At 42.2% G+C, this 23,977-nt stretch overlaps 1 protein-coding gene across 2 annotated transcripts in view; it reads left to right on the forward strand.

Moving 5' to 3' along the window:
• The window catches only part of jag2b (jagged canonical Notch ligand 2b), a 43,496-nt gene extending 20,341 nt beyond the window's left edge, over window positions 1-23,155 (forward strand). The window contains exons 4-25 of one of the 2 annotated variants that reach the window (XM_085246281.1): window positions 2,395-2,652; window positions 3,289-3,349; window positions 5,479-5,609; window positions 6,797-6,916; window positions 7,228-7,338; window positions 7,456-7,569; window positions 9,146-9,259; window positions 9,625-9,731; window positions 13,649-13,811; window positions 13,923-14,084; window positions 14,219-14,332; window positions 14,492-14,605; window positions 14,771-14,884; window positions 16,430-16,546; window positions 16,833-16,860; window positions 17,383-17,468; window positions 18,337-18,450; window positions 18,737-18,852; window positions 19,239-19,487; window positions 19,582-19,713; window positions 19,946-20,096; window positions 20,224-23,155. In XM_085246281.1, the coding sequence (XP_085102407.1) occupies window positions 2,395-2,652; window positions 3,289-3,349; window positions 5,479-5,609; window positions 6,797-6,916; window positions 7,228-7,338; window positions 7,456-7,569; window positions 9,146-9,259; window positions 9,625-9,731; window positions 13,649-13,811; window positions 13,923-14,084; window positions 14,219-14,332; window positions 14,492-14,605; window positions 14,771-14,884; window positions 16,430-16,546; window positions 16,833-16,860; window positions 17,383-17,468; window positions 18,337-18,450; window positions 18,737-18,852; window positions 19,239-19,487; window positions 19,582-19,713; window positions 19,946-20,096; window positions 20,224-20,747 (3,200 nt within the window). In that variant the 3' untranslated portion in view covers window positions 20,748-23,155. The remainder of the gene's footprint in view (window positions 1-2,394; window positions 2,653-3,288; window positions 3,350-5,478; window positions 5,610-6,796; window positions 6,917-7,227; window positions 7,339-7,455; window positions 7,570-9,145; window positions 9,260-9,624; window positions 9,732-13,648; window positions 13,812-13,922; window positions 14,085-14,218; window positions 14,333-14,491; window positions 14,606-14,770; window positions 14,885-16,429; window positions 16,547-16,832; window positions 16,861-17,382; window positions 17,469-18,336; window positions 18,451-18,736; window positions 18,853-19,238; window positions 19,488-19,581; window positions 19,714-19,945; window positions 20,097-20,223) is intronic. The other variant, XM_085246282.1, reaches the window with a different exon arrangement.
• The last annotated feature ends 822 nt before the right edge of the window (window positions 23,156-23,977 follow it).

Here is a 23,977-nt window from a genome sequence, read left to right on the forward strand (position 1 = left end):
AAGTTGAATATTCTGGAGACACGCCACTCCAAGTGTAGCCATAGTTCACACTTGTCATGAGCCAGCGATACTTAAGTTTTTCTTTTGCTTGTCATTGAACTATTTGTTGTTTTTGCACAGATGGATTCTTCATTCTCAGTCTGAGACATTAAGTTGAACTTGTCTGGCCTGAGTCAGCATCGGGGTCATGTCTGGTCCTACGTAAGAGCCTACCAGTGTGTCGAGGATGTCAGTGAGATTCCTCTCTTTCAGCGTCATGTCCTCCATAGCACCCCTCTTCCCTTCCCCCTGTGTCCTCAGGAAAGGCCGCCGGCTGTTTTCCTTGTGTTTATCGAGCAGGAAGTGGACTGGACTGGGTGGCCGGGCTCAGTGTTTAGACGCTTAGTAGCAGAGACCGGCTTGGGCCCCGAGCCCATTGTTCTCTATCTGGCAACCACCGAGGGTTATTTCTGTTATTGTTGCTTAATTTTGTCTGACATTGTCAGACTCCAGCAGAGGAATGTGTGTGTGTGCGTGTTCCTGCTTTAAAATGTCTTTGGAGCATTGAGCCCAAAGCCACGGAGGAAGTCGCAGGCCCCCATATTTCCACAGAGATTGTTCTCCAGCTTTGACTCCACTGTGAAAAGATTGCCTGTTATTTCATTCTGCCCCTCAGAAGTAGACTGTTTGAATGCTAGAGGATGATTGGCTTTAAATGTTTCACAGATGCTTCATGATGGTGCTTGTTTAAAGCTCACAGATGATATGTGCTGTTGCCAGAAAATTGACAATGAATTTCAAGAGCGCACTTAAAATTCAGTGGGTACAATTGAGTGTGACTGTACGAATGGATAGAGGGTCCACATCAGCGTCCGATTTTCAAATTGCTTCAAATAAATTAGTTTTTAGTCATCCTGATAAGTATACCTCAGCCTTTAAACAACTTAGTTAATGGAGAGACTTCTGCATAAAGGTTTCACTCCTTAGTGTTTTTTTTTTAAAGTGCTTGATTGATCTTCATTACCTTTTAAGTTGATGATAGCAAGTGGAAGCTTATTTACAGAAAGCAGTGACCTCTGATGCTGAAAAGCGAAGCCACCAGAAAGTGCCACAAACTGCAGTATCTCAAAAAACCTCCTGAGAGTGACTGAAGATGCAAGTCAGGTCCAAGAGATTCTCATATTAAAGTCTCCAACTGTAATCTTTTATATAAAGTCTACTGTTGACACTCTGTTAGATGCTGTGGCTCGGTCTGTAACAGACGGACAGAAGCGTGCAATAGGCAGGGGAAAGAAAAAGTGTGAGGATCTCAGCCTGGGTAGTGGGTATTTGTTGGTTATTGCACAGCATGTGTGCCTTATTTATGTGGTCCGAGTGTTTGTCAGAGTCTGAAATCGGATCTGTTACACTTTTCTGTATTTTGACTGTTAAACTAGTCGATTATTTTAAATCTGGCTTAAATGTGGAGTCTACCACACGTGCAGGCACCGCCTGTGCAACAAACGTTCAGAATTAATATCTCTGTAAATGCTCAGTACCAGCCAGATTTCCCCCCCCTCGCTATCCTTAATGGCAAACTCAGACACAGTTCTGGTGGTGAGCAGAGAAGGCTCCCTCACTTGCTGGTCAGACCATCGATTTGCAAGAGGGCAGCCAATCAGAAGGAAGCTGGCTTAAAAAGAGAGACCTTGAAATGTCTTGCTTTTATAAACGGGGAGAACTATGCGGGTTTACTTTGAGCTATGAGGATTGTTATGAACTGTGAATTATACAAATTAACTTGAGGGTTGAGAATAAATATGGAGCATTACAGAGCTTCATAAAGTTGGTAAAATTCACTGAAGTCTGGGACCGCCTAAAAATTTAAAATGAGTGACTGTAGTTGGTGTTCGTGTAGGGAATACTAATAAGCTGTGGTGCTCACTTTGAGGAAAAAGCTGGGAATGATTCTTTACATGGCACCAGGCAACATCAGGCTGTACTTAAACACCACTTTCAATTTACCTATTGCATACCTCTCTGATCTAGTCACGTTAGACTCTTCTCTCCCTCCTCTCACTGTAAGTGTAGCTGCTCTCAGCAGACAAAAGGTGTGAAAGTGAAATGAAGTGAAATATTAATTCAGTTTATGGCAGGATATTATTTTAGCACAAGTCCAATAAAAGCTTCTAAAGCTAGTGTAGAACATAACAAGAGAAAGGCAATAATGAAATGTCATCGTCTGAGCTTTACACTTTGTGTCGACTCTGTTGACCGCAATGATCAAGTCAAAAAACTAAACTGCCGTATAGATGGACGTTTTGTCAGGACACCTTTTGAGTGGACTAATATCTGATCCAGTGTCAGGTTGAGTTGCTTTATGTGTGGTGAGAAGGAAGTGAGTCTGAATCGCACATTCACCCCGTTTTGTTTCAGCTGAGGAGGACCTGCTGATTGAGCGCAGCGCCCGCACTGGCATGATCAACCCTGGTGACCCCTGGCAGACAATCATGTACGATGGGCCCGTGGCTCGCATCACTTATCGTATCCGGGTAAAGTGTGACGAAAACTACTACACCAGCACGTGCAACATACAGTGTTCTCCTCGTGACGACTACTTTGGCCACTACCGCTGTGGACCTTTAGGCACCCGTGTGTGCCTGGATGGTTGGATGGGCCACGACTGCACAACAGGTGAGCTCCTAGCACCTTAAAATGTCTTCAAAAATAAAAAGAAATGCGTGAATGAATTGTAAAGATTCGCTGCCTTTTGAGATCTATTTAATGAGATGTCTTTTAAACTGTTTCTATTAAGTTTGGGTTCAGATTTTCAAAGGGAGTCCGATCAGTTTACTCTTTACTGATCATCAAGGCTATAATTATTAAAGTAAGATGGCAGAAATGTGCCGTATGCATAAATAAACGTAGAATGTTTGGTCAGGTCATTATTCTAAAGTCTAGCAGTGTTGAGGTCATGCTTGTGGGTGGTGTTGGAGAGAGTGGGGGGCCCTCAATAAATCATCCAACTGACCTTAGAAGATGAAGGGTGAAAAAGGGGAGGAGAGCGCAGAAGGCCTGGCTTGTTTGTTTTTTTTTAAAAAAGAGGGTGGTGTTTTATGCAGGCCATAAAGTTGTCTAGTCAGGGTGCCATGAATTTTCATGTCTTGTTGCACTTGTTAGGATGAAGGCAAACAAAACAAACCAGCGTCTCTACCACCCACTTTCTGTCTTGGTGCCCCCTTTCCTCCACTTCTTTAATTACCTGGGTTGCATGGGATGGGAAGAGATGCATTTAAATAAACACATGTTGTTGCTCTTTTTCTGTCTTAGCGATCTGCAAGCAAGGTTGCAACCTGTTACATGGCTCATGCAGTGTCCCAGGCGAATGCAAGTAAGATGACTGGGAAGATTTTATTTGATATGCAAAAATGTGAATCATAAATGCAGAATCTTTCTGTTTCTGGCGCTGTAATTTTCTAAATGTATCACATGTCGTAAAATGTTAGATCACTGTCATATTGCTCATGCATTTTTAGATGAAATGTTGGTTTTTGTTTGTTTTTTTTTTTTTGTTTGTTTGTTTTTAAAACATACAAAATTGCATCGGTATTTCTTAAAAATTCAGCAGAGGAGCTAAATCTGTGGGGGTGGAAAGGCTGGATTTAAAGCAGAGGCACCTTCACTTGTCGAAGCCTGTTGTATTTTGTGTGTGTGTGTGTGTGTGTGTGTGTGTCAGCCTTTCCCTCCCTCGTGGGCATCTCCACCTCAGTTCAGAAGAAAAGGGCAATGCCGTACCAGCCTTCTTGTATTTTTAGCTATCCGAAATCCTCCTTAGAATACCAAGCACCTCATCAGGCTTCTGCAGCTCGGACTGAAGAAAGGGACTCGTCTTGGTGTGTGAATTTGACCACTGCAAAACGTGCTGGGAATTGTCAGATGCTCTCCCCATCCGCATTGCAGTCCTCCTCGAAGGGCAAGGGACAGGAGCGGAAATGAATATCCCGCCGTGTTATGTACATTTCCCAAAGTGGAAACGACAATTAGATAAAGTGACGTTGGATGTCCCAGTGAATCCACGTTTCCAGGATGTGGTACATCCCGTCGTCATTTCGCCACCCCAGTCTTTCACCTGCTGTATCGGGGGGGGGGGGGGAGGGGATGCTTGCCTCCACGTGTTAGGAAAGAGAGTTGGCCGAAAGCTGAGGAATGAGGGAATGGTGTTTTCTTGTGCCGTCCTTTTTCTAGTTAGCGCATTCTTCTTAGTCATACAAAATGTCAAGTTGCAGTCAACAGGAAGTGTGACATCAATGGAAGAGCAGCAGTAAAGAGACTTCCTGCAGCGGCATGAATTTAATGATGCCTCAGGTCACAGAAAGCTTGCATCAAATCCCTTGCCATCTCCCTTTATTCCCTTTATTTCATCAAGGTTTTATGGGCTTTGCCTCGTCTGCCACGGGCTTTTGAGAAACACAAAGGCTAGTACGTGCCTGTTGTCACACCACAGTATTGAGGCTTTTTATTAGCCCGCATTAGGCTTGTTCTGACATATTTAAGAGGTTTGCTGCAGTGTTCCTAAGAACTCCTTAGATATTAATTGTAACCCTTCTATATGGAGTTTTGCCAAGTTTCATAAGTTTCACATTTGTGATTAATTATATCAATAAGGACAAACTACAAATTTACTCTTTGGATACCTTAAAGCAGTCTCCGTGTTCTTTTTAGTGTTATTGCCAAATTGCTGTTAAGCTCTCTGGTGGTAATTGAATACAGTGGATGAAGCATGCCAAGTCTTACCCTGATACCCCGGACCCCAGTCTGAGACTGGCTGGAAGAGGGGGTTGGAAGGGGGTGCTGAAAGCTCAGAGAGGCAGCGGTGCCGTCTGCAAGGGGCTCAAAATAGCAGCCAATTGACAAGACAGCTGCCGTGACAACATTTCAGCCTTGGAATAGCCGAGTACAGTCCCGAAGCGTCAGACTGCTGCGCATAAACACTGTCTACACACAATCACCTCCAGCCACGCACTCTCAGAAACATCACGTCACCCTTGTAGCCCCCAAATCCGCCTCACCCGCATACTCTAACCCAATGCACAGTAGCTACTGGAAGTATCCTTAACCCCTGCTGCCCCGGAATGTCACCCTCTACTAAGATTAGTTGGCAGAAGACGTCCATGGGATGTGTTGACACTATAGCAGGTACAATATTAGGTTTGTTTCCACGGGCTGTCTGTCACTTGTGCATCATTAGTAGCTACAGCAGCTCACAGCCTAATGGGTGTCTTTAAGAACTGTTCTTAACAGACGCTAGTTTGGTTGTGGTGATTTATAATCAAGCATAAAACCATATCAGTTTCAAAACTGTTGGACATAAGTTGCAGATTGTTTTATGTAGATATTTTGAAAAGATTGATTCATCACCGATGGGTGATTTCACTATATTAGGATTCGGACCATGAAACCAACAATTTTTCAAGAAGCTGTTAAAGGGAAATTATTCATGGCTGTGTTCTTGTTTGGCAGGTGCCGATATGGCTGGAAGGGCCAGTTTTGTGATGAATGTGAGCTTCATCCTGGTTGTGTCCACGGGACTTGCAACGCCCCCTGGCAGTGCAACTGCCAGCAGAACTGGGGTGGTCTGATGTGCGAAAAAGGTATGGAAGAAATGCTGTTTATTTATTTATTTTTTTACAAAATGTATTCACAGGGACTCGCAACACCAGGCAGGGTGAGTCGTTGTTGTCGTTCCTCTGCTCCCCCTCCAGGTACAGTTTCTTGGATTTCATGAGTAATAGATGAGCAAGCTTCTCACACCCTGACCCATTAACATTGAGGAGTTACATTTATCTTTATATTATTATAGTTATTCAGTTATTACAGAATTACACTGTTTATATGAGGTCTGAATTATATTTACTGCTCATTTTCTCTGAGTGGAGACCGGCGGCTGGATAGTTTTACTGCTTGTGTGATCTGAGCGACAGCAGGGACACCCGATCTCCACCCCCCCACATCCCTTCGTCACACAGGGCTCTTCAGGGGATGAGAATGGGCCCTAAGATCCCCAGCGGAGACTGATCCCCCTGCTCATTTATTTACCAGCCTTTAGGGTGACCTGGCTTTTAGCCTAAAGCTGGTGTGCGGCGATCAGTTAGTTTATTTTTGGGAGCTTTAAAATAATGAAGCAAAGAATATAATTGTGAAAAACTGCATTTATACAGATAAGCAGACTAAGTCTACACAGCTAGTGGTCTGAATACAGTAAAATTTATTTTAATGCAGTGCAGCAGAGGGGTTGAGAAAACACTGTGCTTCCTGTCAAAGTGGACAGCTGGTGCTTCTTGCTGACTGAGGAATCTGACGAGCTTTCTGGGAGCTCTCTGCTCCAACGGGATAAAAAGTGGAACAAGACGAGAGCTGTTTGTTCCACTTGTAATTGTTAAAGAGAATTATTAGTAGTGTCACTTCAGAATATACCAATACAGATAAAATTCTAGTATTCAGTTCAACCAGGAACAGTTTTGTAAAAACATTATTTTGACCTGCATTAACTCATATTTGGCAGTATGCCTCTGTACCTGTGTCTAAGATTGATGTGAAACATCATAAACACGTGTGGCAACAGCTGTCATCTTTGATTTTTGTTTCTGAGTGGTGAAGTTCTAATCCTCATGTTCCTTCTGAACATTCACTTATCACTTAATATCAAACTTCTCTCTACCTGGTTGAAAATATAGCGCAAAGTGAAAAAAGACAGCTTCATAGATTTTCTGTGCTTCTCTTTGCAACCTTGAGTTGTCATTTCACTTCACTGTGCATCTCCTTGCTGTTCTTGCTCCAGATCTGAATTACTGCGGTCGCCATCAGCCTTGTGTTAACGGAGGAACTTGTATGAACACCCAGCCAGATGAGTACCACTGTGCCTGTCCAGAGGGCTTCTCTGGAAAGAACTGTGAGATAGGTGAGAGAGAATCCACTCCCTAGAGGTGGGCCTTCCATGTACAGCATATTTTCTGCCCTCTCCTCCGCTGCTGCCGCCGCCTCCTCTCTCAGCTATACTGGCCTTTGTTTTGCTAGTCAGAAATACATGGCACTTTTTCTGTGAACTTATTTACAGTTTGTAGGGAAAGCATCCAGCAAGACAAATGGAGACTTGTATTTTTTTTTTTTTTTTTTTTTTAACAATACACTTTTAAAAACAGGAAAAAAATACCCAAACATATCTCATATGAAATTAATGTTTCCCTTTCTTCCACACTATTGCTTCTTCAGCTGAGCACGCCTGTGTTTCCAGTCCTTGTGCAAATGGTGGTACATGCCGCGAGGTTCCAGCAGGGTTTGAATGCCAGTGTCCTCCAGGCTGGGATAACCCAACCTGTGCCAGTGAGTGTCTTCATTTCTTTTCTACACACATTTTTATTTTTATATGATGAAAGTGATTTCCAGCCATGAAAATCAGGTTTTTGATCAGTCAGTCACTTACCTGAGTATTTTCCTCAGATTTGGATGACTGTGCTTCCAGTCCATGTTCTCATGGTGGAACTTGCATTAACCTGAAGGATGGATTCGAGTGTGTGTGCCTCCCTCAGTGGGAAGGAAAGACCTGCCAGATAGGTGAGTTTTGTGTGCATACACATATTAGTGTGTTTTTATTTCAGCCGGGGAAGATGTTTTTCTGCCCTTTTCCTGTTTGTTCCTTTTCCTAAAATAAATAATTGGCCTTTGACACGCAGGCATAGCATTGCTCATCATTTTGGAATGAAACTGCCATGTCACAAGGCCACAATATAGGATGTTGGTATCCTGAATGAGCTGGCAGCTTCCCACAGCGTGACCACCTTTTTCTCAATGACTTTATGAGATACCAAAGCCTATATCCGGCTGTTTGCTGGCCACTCTCTGTGGCATTCATTTCTGTAGAACCCCCCCTCTCCGATGAGCGGACGTGACCAGCATAAAGTCAGGAAATGGATTACAACCGGTAAACAAAGTTGGGTTGCGTGTGTGGGGGTAAAGGCAGGAAAGAGATCCCGAGAGTTCAGTGTCGTTTTACCAGCTCCAGTCTCAGTTTACAGGCAGCTATAGGCCTCCTGTCTTACCTGGCCATTGGTGCATGTGTAGAGTTTGGGGTTTCATAGAGAAGACAGGTGTGTGAGGGGAGTGTAGCAGGACTCCCTGCGGACTGCCCTCTCCTCCCCAAACACCCACTTTTAATACCTGCAGGTGGTTGATGTTTGTGAGTGAAACTGTTAATCTTTATTGAACAGGTCAAAGTGGTGTATAGAATTACTGTGAGGTTGTCTATATGGCGCACAAAACACATTCTAAAAATATTATGAAGTTCTAAAATAAACTTTACGTAAGACTTAATTACAGTGCTTTTCTCTCAGTCTGGCTAAAATCTCTTAAGCAGGGAAAAAAACACCCTGTGATGCAAATGGGGAATTTTTTGCGAAAATAACGTCGACTCAGTGCACTACAGGATAACTCGGTGCTAAATATTAAATTCAGGTGAACTTTCGCAGATTTTATCACTTACACTGAATTTGAAATTGAGATCCTGAAAGTAGCTCGGCACTTTTACTCTTCAAAGTTTGTTTCCATGTATTGTGGAGTAAAGGCTTGAATAAAGCTTTTTGTGGCGCTTAAAGCTGTGTGAAGTCTGATACAGTGCCTGAGGTGTTGTCGCCTGAGCCTGCGTCATTTTCGGTCTGAAGACTATAGCTTTGAAAGTGGCGAGAACTCTGTGGGTACAGAAGCGAGCCTATGAGACCGCTCCACCTGATCTTAACCAGCAATGTTTTCATTGGTCAAGAAACTGAAAAGAATGAATATATTTATATCAAATTTTGTGCTTTTGAATTCCAATAATAGGCAGGTAATTTTATACCAGTACTCTGTTGACACCAACTGGACAAAAAATTTAAGAATTAAGGCACTTGAGCCATTAAATATTAGACGTTCATAAAGTTTTGTAACTCAGAAGTTGACCAAAAATCCTCATTATTTAAACTGTTCTTTGATTAACTCTTTATTCCTCGAACTTTACCTCACTCGAACTTCTGAGTGTTCGATTATACAAGAGCGCAGGTGCCAGCAGGCCTTCAAAGCTGGGTTGCTGGTCTCTTTCCTATCTTGTCCCTTCTCTGGTTTCATTCAATTGATTGACTCCTTACTCCTGCCTTCACAGATGCAAATGAGTGTGCAAGACAGCCCTGTGTGAACGCTTACTCTTGCAAAAATTTGATTGGCGGATATCACTGCAGCTGTTTTCGGGGATGGTCCGGACAAAACTGTGACATCAGTCAGTATTCCTCCCTTCAAAGTCGCTCCTAAATCGATAACTCTTCTTCTGGTTGCTCTCGGATGTCTCCTCCTCACTTTCTGGATGCACAGCTTAGGTGTACTTTGGCACCGCTTACTTTCCACACGTGTGGCAACGTGTTCCTTTCTCGTCTCGCAAACCGAAACTCCAGCTGTGTTATGCATGCCCAGTTACATAAGAGTCTATCTGGCACCCTTCTCACTTCACTAGTTTTTTTTTCTTTTCCTAACTTTTACTTAATCTATGCACAACTGATAGCGCATCGTTCACTCTTTTAGTGGAGTAGCATTTTTAAAATGTATGTTTGCAGGAAACTTGCTAATTCTTGTTGTCTTCCTCTTCAGATACCAGTGCCTGCCACGGTCAGTGCAAGAATGGAGCAACTTGCCGCGCTGTGTTGAACAGCTTTGTGTGCGAATGCCCACCGCAGTTCACTGGACAGCTGTGTGAGGTGAGTCTCATGTTACCCAGGTTCTACCAGTGACCAACTGCAATACGTAACGTAGCAGTAGGCTTCATTTATTAATTTTTGCTGTGAGATGCTGACTAACCCTTTATTGCATCTTGTGGTATAAAATATGAGAGGCGAAACCTGTTTTTTGCTGTAATTCCATAAACCAATATCATGCAGGATTTATGGTTTGTGTAAAGTGCTTTACTGCCTTTCACATTTCTGGACTTGTTGGCCTTGCCAAGGCACACTTTTGGTTTTCACAATTTCACATTTTCAAAGTTTGTTTCAACAAACGCTTGTAAATTAGTAACGTTGATTATTTGATCAATCCAAAACCAGAAGTTTCACACACTACCTTAACTTGAGCTCTTTAGTGCTTAGGACAGGGTTTGGGGGGAATTACCTCCTCAACATGTCCTGAAGTTCTCCAGAAGCCTGGGAATGAACTAATCATTTGATTCAGCTGTGATGACCCAGGGCGATACCTAAAACCTGCAGGACACCGGCCCTTGAGTTCCCCACCCCAGGCTTAGGGGTCCAGGACCTGTGGAGTTTGTATGTTATGTCCACTTAAGTTCAGGGTGTTTTCTTGGAGGTCTAAGGCTACGTTCACACTGCAGGTCTTAATGCTCAATTCCTTTATTTATTTATTTATTTATTTATTTATTTATTTATTTATTTATTTATTTATTTTTGGTCTGGTTGTTCACACTACAAATAAAATGTGACCGCAAATGCTTTGTGGTTATATGCATGTAAATCAGGAGATTATATCTCTTATTATAACCTGGTATCATGACCGTAAAAGGTGATCTGTTTGTTTCACAGATCTTCTGTAAACGTAGAACATTAACAAAATGCCATCATAGCGACTAATCATGTGCAATTGTACCAGCACTGATGGGGAAATGGTTTCCTGTGAAGTTGGATGCTAGAAAACATGTTGTGAAGCAAAGCAGCCCATGAATTGGGATGTAAGTGTCATTAAGATGGACTAGAAATTGCCCTAAACTATAAAGACAACCAAAAAGCCATAACACAATAGTCATCTGATCCAGCAGATCATTAAACTCCCCTACGTGCCAAATCGCTGCTGTGATCTGCCAAAACGTGCAATGTTGTCAGCCTCCAACCCTGCAAGCCAAGTCCACGTCACAATTCATACTTTTATTTCATAAAGATGCCACATATTGGTGTCCCTGCTGCAGCCCTTCATGTATGAAGCGAGTGTTTGAATGTAGGTTAGCAGTGAGGAAACCGACACTCAGCTGCATCTCTTGGGGTCCTGAATGGAGGACATTGCTGGTCAGGAGCCAATCCTGATTTAGCATCTCTACTATAAATATGAGCCTCTCTGAATGAGGGGACCCTGGATTTCTGCCCGCATACTACAGAGCTCTAATGCCTGCTGTTGCAGGGCCGTATAGTCCTACCCCGCAGTGCCAAAACTACAATGCCTCCAGCATCGTATTTCTCTGATTAGATTGTGACTACACAATCAAGTGCTTACTGGATTAATCAATGTCATGTTTGCCTCGGTGTTTCATGTCTTCAGAGAAAATGGGTACAGAGAAAAGGCTAAAGGGGACAAATATGATGCATTTACTTTTATGGTAGTAGACATGCTTAAATTTAGTGAATTTTGTGAATTTAAGGGGCCAAGCAAAAAAGAGCTTTATCTTTTTATATTCAAGCACTCTTACTAGTGTGACTCTGCGAATATCACTTTTAGTCGGTCAAGCACTAGGTCCCAGCGTGAAATCTCATATTTGCTGCCTTGAAATCCATTCATGGTTCCTAAATATCTTGGTGATCTGATTGGCCAATGCTTTTTTTTTTTTTTTTTTTTTTTTTTTAAAGACTCTTGTTATGGAAATTAAGCAATATATTAAATTATCTCAGAGTTAATTGAGATCGCGAGGTACCAGCTGCTGAATAATGATAAACGAAAGAAATTCTAATCATTACACGCTGACATCAGCAGGACCCAGGTGGATGCCCGCCTCCATCTGCACAATTATACCTCGGGTGGATGTAGTGCAATAGAAAGATAATATCCTACATGAAACTACTCGCAACACGGTGAATGCCATCTAGTGAGATTTTATTCACGCGAAATCAAACATCTCTAAAGCAAGAGATATCCAAAAATGGGCAACTTGCATCTAAACAATCTTAGAGGTGTGAAGAAAAAAGGGAAAATAACAAAAAACTTCCAGGAATACCCGATTTAACCTTTGCCAGTTTTCTCTTCAGAGCCAACTTTTCAAGTTATGACCACTTGAAATGGTGCATCTTGCAATTTCGCTTAAACTTGCCCGGGTGGTGCTGGTGACGAGAGCCTCTGTCTCCTGTAGAAAACTTGATGACAAGTGGACAACATGGATACGAGTTGAGAATAACAAAGAAAGAAAAGAGGGGGTCAGTAAAATGTGAGTCCTCAGTTGGCAATCTACATTTAATTGGGCCCTTTTTATTCACAGAGGACATGTGGGTGATCTAAGCGATCGCCAAAAAGTCTGGCTAGACACAGCAAAAATAAATTATGCAATGAAACGCACTAAATTCTGGGCTCTCGCCTGCTGCATTAACAATGACTTTTGTGCTCTGGACAGCGCAAGCAGTTAACAGTGATGTTCTGCAGATTTATTACCTTCAGACGTGATTCCCTGACCACACACGTGCAAATACTAAAGAAAGAAGTCTGGCCCTGACACTTAAAATAAACTGTGTGTGACCACAAACTTCACCAACCCCGTTGCCCAATTCCATCTCCCTTTTTCAGCACCTTAAATGGCAACGGGTTGCAACCCAGAGTTTATGCACAGTTATGCTCTGTTTATAGGAACTGAAAGATTTTCTGTCCAATCCCAGAAATGCCGTATGTGAAAATGGCTGAAGTTATCACTCTGACCTCTAGGCAGCTTCTCTCTGTGTCAGAGGATTTATATTTATGTGTTCGCTTGTCTCTGCATGATGTGGAACCAGCTTCATAATGGATAGCCGTTCTTTTGCCTGCTCCGTTTCGCATTCTGACTCCTCTCAAAATAATCTTGAATGATAACGCAGGGCAGAGATGTAAAACCGAAAGCATGGATTCTGTTGATGAGCTTAGTAAAAGTTTCTGAGGCTTACATTGCTCGTCCACTTACTCAGTTTGTTCATAATCGCAGAGGCTTGAGCCAAGCTAAGCTGCTCACCTTCAGACTTTAGCTGTCCTTACTCCAGCTGGCCTGATTGCTTTATTATCATAGGCAGTTTAATGTGATGATAATGTTTTCTACCACTTAGAAACTCTTTTGTCCGTAAAACGGACTGATATAGTGTGCATACAAGCATTTCCTTCTATACTCAAGTATAATCTAACCAACATTCATACACATTCACACTCCGATGGGCACATCGGAGAGCAATTTGGGGTTAGTATCTTGCCTAAGGATTTATATTTGGCATGCAGACTGGGGAAGCCAAAGATCGAACCACCAACCTTCCAGTTAGTAGCTGATCTGCTCTACCACCCCACAATTCGTGAGCACTTGTTGAAGAAAACTTTGCTGAGTGTACTAAGTCACACCAGTTTACTGTATTGTTTGCCGGGGTTTTTGTGTCCAACATCAGGCTGTTAGTTTGAGGAAGCATCCTCAACATTTGTGCTTGCAATGACCTGGTGAATACAAATGGACTGTTTTAACATATAGTGCTTTAGATCCTCTTGGTCTCCATCATCACCTGAAGAAGATACCTGGCTGTGTAAAGATGATGGACTATGTTTACTGAGTGATTTTTATTTATTTATTTTTTTCCGCCATCATTGGTCTTATAATTGGAACAGTCACTCTTTTAATGTGTATATTTTGTTTGTCCTTCCCCCCCCCCCCCCCCCCCCCCCCCCTCTTCTCCTGTTTTTTCCAAAGATCCCAAGCTCGTCATCTTCTGATGCCTGTGATCCAAACCCTTGTGAGAATGAGGCCAAGTGTCATAGCATGGAACAGGACTTCTACTGTGCGTGTCCTGAAGGCTACGAAGGAAAGATGTGTGAAAGGCTCAAAGAGGATTGCCAAACCACTCCATGTCAAGGTGGCTAAAGGAATCTGCAGGGGGGAAAAGGCTGGAATAGATCGATAATATGAGAAAACACTAAACCTGAAACTTGTTTTTTTGGGGGGGTTTTTGGTTTATTTTTGACAGCTATTGACAGCTGCAGCATTGCTGTTGCAACCAATGACTCGGATGGCATACAGAACATACCCTCCAATGTCTGTGGCGCACGAGGACGCTGCATCAGCCAGCCAGCCGGAAACTTCACCTGCGTCTGTGATCCGGGTTTCAGTGGCATCTACTGTCACGAGAGTACGTAGAGACTTAAGCTTTCAGATTCTGGAGGTGCTGTGTGGTCTGTAATTCATTTTTGGGGTGTTTTTTCTTTTCTTTTAACCCTTTCAGTATATCATTATATACGTCATATCATTTTCTTTTTATTTTAGATATTAACGACTGCATAGGCAACCCATGCAGAAATGGGGGAACCTGCGTTGACAGAGTGAACTCATTTCAGTGCGTTTGTCCTGATGGATGGGAGGGCCAGCTCTGTGACCACAGTGAGTGATTTCCTGCTAGTCTTTGTGTCCTTCTTAAACACAAAGTCACGGCTGGTTTAAAGAATCTGCCACCACTGCGTTGCTTTGTACCAAACACGCCACAGTTTATGCAAAAGTGAATGAAACACTTGAATCATAGAAACCTTCCTCCTTCCTCAGATGTCAACGAGTGCAGACACAATCCTTGTAAGAATGGTGGACAGTGCATCGACCTGGTAAACGACTTCTACTGCAACTGCACCGATAACTGGAAGGGCAAGACCTGCCATTCCCGTGAGTTATCTGCCTATGTGTTAATGGGTGTGTTTATGTTCACAGCTCCCAGTAGTTCCAGCTCCACCTTTTGTGTATTTTTACAGTTTCACAGCTGTAAAACTGATGTCTACATTTATATCATTATTGGATTACACCAATTATTAATTAATTTCCTCTTGCCAGGTGAGCGCCAGTGTGATGAAACCACCTGCAGTAATGGAGGAACCTGCAATGACCACGGGGATACCTTCCGCTGTGCATGCCCACCTGGTTGGGGAGGAAAGATGTGCAACACAGGTGAGGCAGAAACGGAATACGCTAAGGTTTAAGGAAGCTAATGGCTTAGTTTTATGGGAGATTTTGTCAGAAATCCAAAAACTTTAAAATGTTTACTGAATGCTTTTTGCTCTGCTTTGCCTTCACTAAACAGACGATGCATGGACCAATCATTACGGCTACATTTGTAGTTGCTGGGAGCTCTTAATGCTTTTCATAACTATGAAATGGGCTGTTTCCGTCACTGGCTTAAATTGTCATTAATGGACACAATGCCAGGCCTAACCTTAACCCTCTGAACAAGCTGAGAAATGTGTGTGGGTGAGGCTAAGCCAGAGTAATGCTAATGATGGATTCAAGGATGAAAAAGTTTGGCTGTTAATCAGCCCTGATTTTAAACCAACTGCAGTTCCTTATAGGTGAATAAGTATCATGTTAATAAGAAACTGTCACAAATTGACAGGAAACATCAACTTGTAAGATTATCAGAAACTTTTCTGATGCTTTATATTACTGACATTATTGTATTTTAAAACTAAGTGTAGGAGATGGAGCATGATTGTCTTTCACTCATAAACCTTATGGTGGGCAAACTTGGAGTAATAGATGGGATGTCTGTTGGCCCTTCCTTAAAGAAATGTCATGCAGTCTTATACCCCTTCACTTCTTGAATAGAACTGAGAAACAACCAGCTGTGTTAGTCTCGATTGGTTAGATTCAGAGTAAAACGGGCTACAGTGATTGCTGCAAATTTGCAAGACTTGGCATATCTTTTAATAACCACGTAACTCTTAGAACAGCCACCTCTGATCGGCTTCCATTGTTGGTGTCGCATTTCAGCAGTTTAATCCTGTCTGATCGGTGAGCCAATTTTAGGTTGACGAGAAAGTTGGCGAATGTTTTAATCGGAAGAGGTTTTGGATTCTGGTGACGGTCCTGTTTTTCTAGGTTCATATAGAAACTGTAAACATGACAAACGTAATGGCATCAGCAGTTTAGCATTTAAAAAAAAAAAAAGAAGTGGGAAATGAAAATTCATAACAAGTGAGCAAAGTACCCATTTTTTTGCAGAATAGAACCCATTATAAATATCTGAATCGCACTCATGAGAGACCAAACGGTTGACCTTGCATGATAACCTGAGGGCAGAAGCTACACCGCCATATGGAGTGGATGATTCAGACAATCCAATATGGTATTAGCCTTCCAAGGAGGACCTCCCTGAGAGCTTACTTTTAGCTAATTTAAAGGCTGGCTGGAATTAGTGGGACAAGCATGTCCCAAATTACCTCGCCTTTCACAAACACTCAGGTAACAAGTAATTATTCAAGCCTGTTGCTAAAAAAATAGTAAAATGATGATAAATATAGGCTGGTAGAACATAAAATAACTGTCTATAGGGACTGTACGGTAAGTTTATAATGTGTAGGAAACCTGTAACCTTATTCCCGGTAGTTTAGTATCACCCACTTGCTCCACTGCTTGGAATCATATACCTGTGTATGTGTTGCTCTTTTGGGTTTTGACAGTCTAGTGCACCTCGTGACTCACTCTCTCTTTCCATAGCTAAGAACAGCACATGCGCCTCCAGTCCTTGCTCTAACGGAGGGACTTGTGTGGGAGGAGGCGATACCTTCACCTGCATCTGTAAAGAGGGCTGGGAAGGCCCCACCTGTGGACAAAGTTAGTTTTACTGTATAACTTTAAATATAACTGACGGTAAAATCACCATAATTGTGTGTTGGGTGTACTGTTTTTGAAGTAGAGGTGAAATCTGTTGCAATGGGACATTTAAGTTTTATTATAAAGTTTGCAAGTAACAAAAGCTTGAAACCCATGATCTTATTAGGCTGGGATTATTGCTGCATTACATGCATATAAATAATAGACTGGTCAATTCAGATGTGGGGGGTAGCATGCCACATGTATGCAACAAAGATGATATATTACTTTTTCTTTTCTTCAACAGATACAAACGACTGCGACCCTCATCCATGGTATGTAACATTTTTCTTTCCTTGCACACCTCCCTGGCTCTTTCATCTCCACGCTTTACTCAGACCTTACAGGCTAGAGGGGTGAAGGGCCACTAAAGCAGTGGAAGTTGTCCTTAAATCAAGCCTCAAAGGGCATCTCGCAGAGGAGGGGGCTCAAATATTGAATAGGACAGTGAGAAGTGGGAGTTTTGTGGGGAGGACAAGAGTCCCACCTACCCTGTGGTGAATGCAGGTGGGGGGTAGAATGGCAGAGGGGGTGTACGTGTCCATTCTTTCCGTGCGACCTGGGGGGAAGCTTGGCTTTTGAGGAGGAATGGAAGAAGGCCTGATGAGGGGAGGGGAGGAACTGGACACACCTATTAGCATTTGAAAGGTGGAGGCTTGTATTGATGGGTTGAACTGAGTCTTGTGACCCCCCCCCCCCCCCCCCCCCCCCCCACAAAGGCACACAATCGATGTGCTTTGTTGTAGCTGGAAAGGATGTACGGCCTCATCTAACTGTCAGTTTCTTTGCTCCCTCAGTTACAATGGTGGGATCTGCGTGGACGGAGTCAACTGGTTCCGGTGCGAGTGCGCCCCCGGTTTCGCCGGACCTGACTGCAGAATCAGTGAGTGATGACATGAGGATTAAGATGAACCGATTTTGGATGTGATGGCTAAAACCAACCGCAATGATATTCCTGATGAGAACATGATTAAGAGGATTGCTACATGGAAGAAGGGGTGGAAAAAAGTATAGGGCGTGGAAAAAGATGGCTGTATTGACATCTAAATGTGAGACCGAGACAGACCCCTCTCACTTTCTCTTAGTCCTTTAACGCCTTGGGGGGGTCAAAGGTCATCCCTCCTCCGTACTCACACAGTCACATATTCACACATTGAAGACAAATAACCCAGTGACCCCGAAATTCTTCTTTTCTGCTCCTTTGTTTTGGACGGATAGCCTTCACCTTTTTTCTGGGGCTTAAATTTGGAAATTCTCATTCAGACATGTTCATGTGAAATCTGGGTGACAATGGCCTGGAGGTTCCCACTGACACGGGAGGCGAGGCTTTGTGATTTTTATTTTTGCACTTTTTGGAAGTTTTTAGTTTTGACTGGCTGTTTTCGGGGTGGGGGGTTGTTATTGGGGGGCGTTTTTTGTTTGTTTTGTTTGTTTTTTTTGTTTTGTTTTTTTCCCTAAAGCATCAAATGCGATATGATTGTAAGTGGGGGAAAATGTGACTTTTATAGTTATTTTCTATCTTTTTGAATTAACTTTGTCTGTAGAACAACATTTATTTAACAATGCACAGCCAATGGTGACTGGTTGCAAAAAAGGCATAAGAAGGCCACGTCTTGTTTTAAGATGTCAACTTTTTCCCAGTAGCTCAAAGTACTTAAAACATCAACTTTCAGGGAGCTTGGAAGACTCGTAGACCTAACTAATGGTTTAACATTTTGTCTTAAATTGTGGTGTTTTTCCTCTTTGTGTAGACATAAACGAGTGCCAGTCTTCACCCTGTGCCTATGGAGCCACCTGTGTGGATGAGATCAATAGTTTCCGATGCATCTGTCCGCGTGGAAGAAGAGGAGCCAGATGCCAAGAGTGTAAGCACGCTCAAATTTAAGTGATTTCAGGATGAAATCACCTCCTTTAGATTTACATTATTGGCTAAAACCATGGAGTATCTTAAAAACAAAGTTTTGCATTGAATGAGCTCCAGTGGCACAGTGGTTTAAGCTGAGGGCTTTCACTGTCTGGTTATGACATGCAATTACGAATGTCGTTATCTACTGCAAGGGGCTTAGACCAGAGAGGAGAGCTGCAGGAGGACAGCTGGAGATTTTAAAACTGTTCCATAAGTGCATCATGGTTCTTTCTTCCTATCTATAGTCATAGGCGTTGGGAAAACTTGCCACTATACTGGGCTGCAGTTTCCACATGGCAGCCACTGGGAGGAGGAGTGCAACAGTTGCCATTGCCTCGATGGCAAGGTGGATTGTACAAAGGTAAGAGACTTAATTACTATCAAAACGGCGTTCTGATTAAGAGCTCATCGTGTTTATCTTATTCCTGGACCCTAAAGTTAAATAACCGCCTATGATTAGAGCCTTCAAGGTACTCTTCTTTCGCACCTTTGAACAGATTCCAGGACTTGTGCTATTTTTAGATGGCTTGATTGATATCCTGTTATTAGCTTTTCCATTCTGTGTCTTTGAGTTCACAATGGATATTATATTCAAGGGAATATTTCCAGAAGCATGAATGAAAATGCTTTCATATGAAGTCGCACTCCCACGTGATATTTTAACATGGTGACAAGTGACGCAAGAAAGAAATGGCAATGCGAATGTTGTCTCACGTCTAAGTGAATATTTTGACCTTGTAACACCAGGTGCTGTGTGGTCGCCGTCCGTGCCGGCTCGAGTCATCGGGCCGTGACCAGTCCTGTCCGGCTGGACAAGAATGTCTGGAGCATAGCTACTTCACCTGCTTCTCCCCCCCTTGTCATCAGTGGGGGGTTTGTTCAATGGTTGGACCTCCACCTCCACATGTAACCACCAAGTGCCAGCCAAACAGCGGCCATTTGGACAACAGCTGCGGCCGCATAACACTCGTTTTCAACAGAGACAAAGTACCGCCGGTGAGTAATCAGCCACATATCGCTTTGAACCGTTTAAACTACTTTTTGTGTTGCTTCTGATTGATGCGTTTTGGGTTTTTGTGTATATCTACAGGGAACAACAGTGGAGAATATCTGTTTTGAGCTGAGGTATCTTCCTGATACTAGACACTTGGCAAGAGACCACGCTCTTCTCCTTCTCTGTGATCTCTCTCATTCAAATCAGGATGCTGTAGAGGTGGCTATAGTAAGTAAAAGTGAATTAGAGTGGTGATTATTCCATTGCCTTCTAAAACAACCTTATTCTAGCTCATGTTGGAGATTTTACCAAGCTTGATTGACACAGATTTATGGGTGGGGGCATAAAATACACAAACAGCCAGTGCCTACCATACAACCCAAGTGGCACACTCAATAAGATGTTTGGTTGGGACTTCATGGTGTCTTTTCTCTTCCTTTCTTTTTGATTTGGTTCTCAGTCTTTCCATCCAGAGGATTTACCTGACCACAGTCTGATCCAGGAGACAGCCAGTGCCATTGTGGGCACCTTGTCTAAGCGGCACAATAGCACCATAATGCTGGCAGTCATTGAGGTCAAAGTGGAAACCCAGGTCATGCGTCCATCAGTGGGTAAGGAATGATTAACGCAAATGTTGCACAATGGTTTCATAGGGCCAGCCATTTTTAGTTATTGCTGACGTCGCACTCCTACTGACTTTACTTTTTCTACAATTTCCTTCCATGTTGATGTCAACAGATTACCTGGTGCCTCTACTATGTGTCGCCTTTTGTTTGCTCTGCCTCTTCTGCATCATTGTATGTGTTTGGTGGACACGCAAACGGAGAAAAGAGCGCGAGAGGACCTCCCGATCAGCCGCCGACGACAGCGTCAACAACCAGTGGGAGCCACTGCGGATCGTTGTGCGACGTCAGCAGGAGCAGCAGCAGCTGAAAGAAAGCAACAGGGAGGCTGAGCAGGAGCGCAAAAAGCTCATGGGCCCCTCCTGTCGGACGTATGATGAGGAGGAGGAGGAGGAGACGGAAGGCGAGCTTGAGCTCGAGGAGGAGTGCGGTGGAGCAGAGGCGGGAAAGCAGCTAGTTTATAAGTACTCTAAAACTGCAGTGCGGCCCAGTGGAGGAGTGATCTGCACCATGCACAGCTCCAGTTCACCTCTCAAAGCCCCCCACCGGACCCCAGGCTACAGTCCCAAAGACAACCGCTGGAAAAATGTCAGTGCGGTCCTGACTGGTCAGAAAGACCTCAGAGACTATTGTGTATGAGATATATATAAACAAATGAGTTGCAGTGTGGAAGCAAGAGAAGCTGCAAGGCAGTGACTATTTTTAGTTTGGACTATTTTTGGAAAGAAAGGAAAAATGCTTTTTGTTTATATAAGCCATTGTTTGCTTCATTTTCATGTTTTCGTCACTGTCACCTGAAGTGATTTTTGATTCAGGAGGGCTAGAGCACAGTGAACATCCTTTTTTCATTCTGTTACCTTATTTTCCTTTACATGTACACAGGAGCTGAGATGTAATGATATTTCAGGAGGCAAAAGAAGCTTCTTGCAATTTATGTTTATGGACTTGTTGGTAAATGGTGAGTCACTGATATGGATTGAGGGGAAAAAAAAAACAGGCTGTATAATGATTTTATTTTATGTTTTGTTTACAGATGAGTATGATTTTGTTAAACTATCAGTGGGTTCCTGTTCAGTGTCTGTTGGGGCAGATGCACATTAAAGGGAGAGAAAGGGAAGGGTTTTAGAGACATGGACTGTTGTTGCATTCACAGTAACAGGGGAAACTCTCCCTTTGCTCTAGTTTCCTTCCAGCTTTGCCCACCTGTGGCCGTCACACGCCAGCCTTACCAAAAACACTTGGCCTGGAGGGGAAGAGGGGGCAGAAACCCCAGTGCCTACTATGTGGCCTTCCTTGTTTTTGTTTGTTTTCCTTTTCTCCTGTCTCGTTTTCTTGGCTGAAAGCTCTGTTTGACGATTTTTTGCAGTATTTGAGTTGGTAGCAAGTGCCTTTCTAAGAGCTGCGTTCAGGCTCCAAGTTGCGCTGCCCAGTTTGACCTCCTTGTTCTCAAATCTCAAAGGGATATGTGTACATTTAGACTTCAATTTCACAGCAACGCCATTCAAGGTATTTGATCAAAGCAGAAATGAATACTCTGTACATACATGTAAATACTAAAGGAGTCGCTGTGTATATTTGAAATAAGTAACTTAAAAGACAAGTCACACATTTTTATTATTATTATTATTATGATTAATATTATTTTTATTTTTTTTACAACGCCATTCCTTTTATTTAATGCCTGTCCAAATAGGCAGGTTTTATAACACTTAATACTCAGAGTCCCGCAGTTAAGAGTTAGGAACATTTACAATGAGGTACCACCTATGAAGGAATTTATGAAGGGTTTATAAATGGTGTCTATTTTTTGAGGGGGGGGGTATTAATATGTGTTTTGAAATATTAAAGAAAAAGTGATGTTTTTGGTTTTTCACCTTTACATTATGTGATAGAATAACTTTCACAGGGCCGAGGCATCACTAGGCATCCTGTTCGTGTCATTGATGTTATTTTGGCTTTTCTTTCAGTCTAGCATGCAGTCTCAATATTAGCTTCCCTTAGTGTTTTGTTGTTGTTGGTTTTTTTTTTTGTTTTTTGTTTTTTAGGGGGGTGTATACACAATTGGCAAAGTTAGAAGTAGGAAGCATAACCTGGATGTTTTATTTTGTAGGAAAATGTACTATAAATGCTTTAATTTTGCTCTTAACTGTTGTTAGCCCTAAGATTTACTTGCTATTTATTTGTAAGTGCTGTAGAGAAAATCATATTGCTATTACGGTCAAACCGCTCTTTTGCTTTCTTTTTCATTGTTTTTTTTTTTTTTGTTTTTGTTTTTTTTTTCTTTTGTCTTTCTTTTCTTTTTCTTTCTTTTTCTTTTTTTTAAAAGCTGCCAATACTATAGCCTTAACAAGTTTCCAAACCATTTATAAACCCATCACAAACCCTTTTATTTCAGGTGCCTTAATGTAACAGTGCATTGTTTGTGTTATCAGTGGTCGTGTTATGATGTTGGGGTTTTTTTTTTTTTTTTTTTTTTTTTTGTGTTGATGTTGTTCCACTATTAAGGCAGGTAAGACATCTTGTGTAGTGTGGTGTGCTTTATTCGCTTGAGTAAAGTGCACTGCTGTCACTTTACTGTCATGGAGATTTCTAAAATAAAACACAGATGGATGGTTTAAAAACAAAAGAAAAACCAGTCCACTCTTGGCAGTTTAGAGTTCTGAATGTGGATGTTGGGTCAAATGCGGACATCTTGCATTAGCATTAGCTTGGTTTAAAGGCTTTAATGAAGGGAACAATGTTTGCAGATGCAGATTTTTCTTTGCCATCATGCAAATGTGTTTTAAGTTACCAACTCAGTTTAAACAGTTTTACCCCTTTTCATATCATGTCATTGTCTCAAAACGCCATTGTATTTCTGTAAATGGGACACAGCAAAATAAACAATTAAAGCTGCATCACTGCTGGTGTTAAAAGCTGAATATGCATATTGTATACATTTTATTGTACAAGGGACATGCGTTAATTTTGTACAAAGCAAAAAGGGTGTTTCATTGTTTTAAATAATCATCCTACCTATTTATTAAAGCAGTTTTGACACACCATGATCACACTTGTAATATTTGGTTTACAGTGCAAAAATCACCCCAAAATATTCACATCCAGTGTAAATTGAGCAGCAACATTTAACGATTACACACATTCTGATTTGTCAATGTATTTTATTTTTTTTAAATTAAATCTTGCCTTATACTACAGTCAGTCTAGAGAAAATGCTGATTGGAGATAGTGGGACACCCAAGATGTATGTCATTCTACAATGCACCTCTGAAATCATTCCCCTTGAAATGGTTGTTTCAAAGACGGGGACCAGATAAGCAAGCACGTGCAATCAATGGCTGTCCTCAAAACAAAATGTCAATCAAGGTGGCAATAACATAGGAATATGATGGCGTCATCGGTATACACAGAAATTCACGTTAACTAGTTCCATCCAGATAGAATGTCAGATTTAAAATAGAAACTTAAAAGTGGGAATACAAACCAACTGAGCCTTGTGATTGAAAGTGGTTGCCCACAGGCCGATTATTGAATAGTTGAGTAGTAATTCTTTTGGGAGCAGTTCACCCTGTGATTTTGCAATATTTGTCCACAGGGATAAAGACGAAAGCACAAAGTGGGCAAAATAAGCTGCTCACTAAATTTACTTCTGCTCAATAACTGTACATGTATTTAAAGGAGCTTGCAAAGAAAAGCGTCTGGACTTTAAGTTGCTTGAAGACGTTTCACCTCTCATCCGAGAAGCTTCTTCAGTTCTAAGGTCAAATGGTGGAGAGTCCCAGATATAAACCTAGAGGGGTCACTCCCACTAGGTTTATATCTGGGACTCTCCACCATTTGACCTTAGAACTGAAGAAGCTTCTCGGATG

The sequence above is a fragment of the Mchenga conophoros genome, linkage group LG15 (assembly GCF_057382185.1).
Source record: "Mchenga conophoros isolate Kocher_MC1m ecotype Shallow Benthic linkage group LG15, M_conophoros_male_GT1.1, whole genome shotgun sequence".
In the NCBI taxonomy this organism is placed as follows: domain Eukaryota; kingdom Metazoa; phylum Chordata; class Actinopteri; order Cichliformes; family Cichlidae; genus Mchenga; species Mchenga conophoros.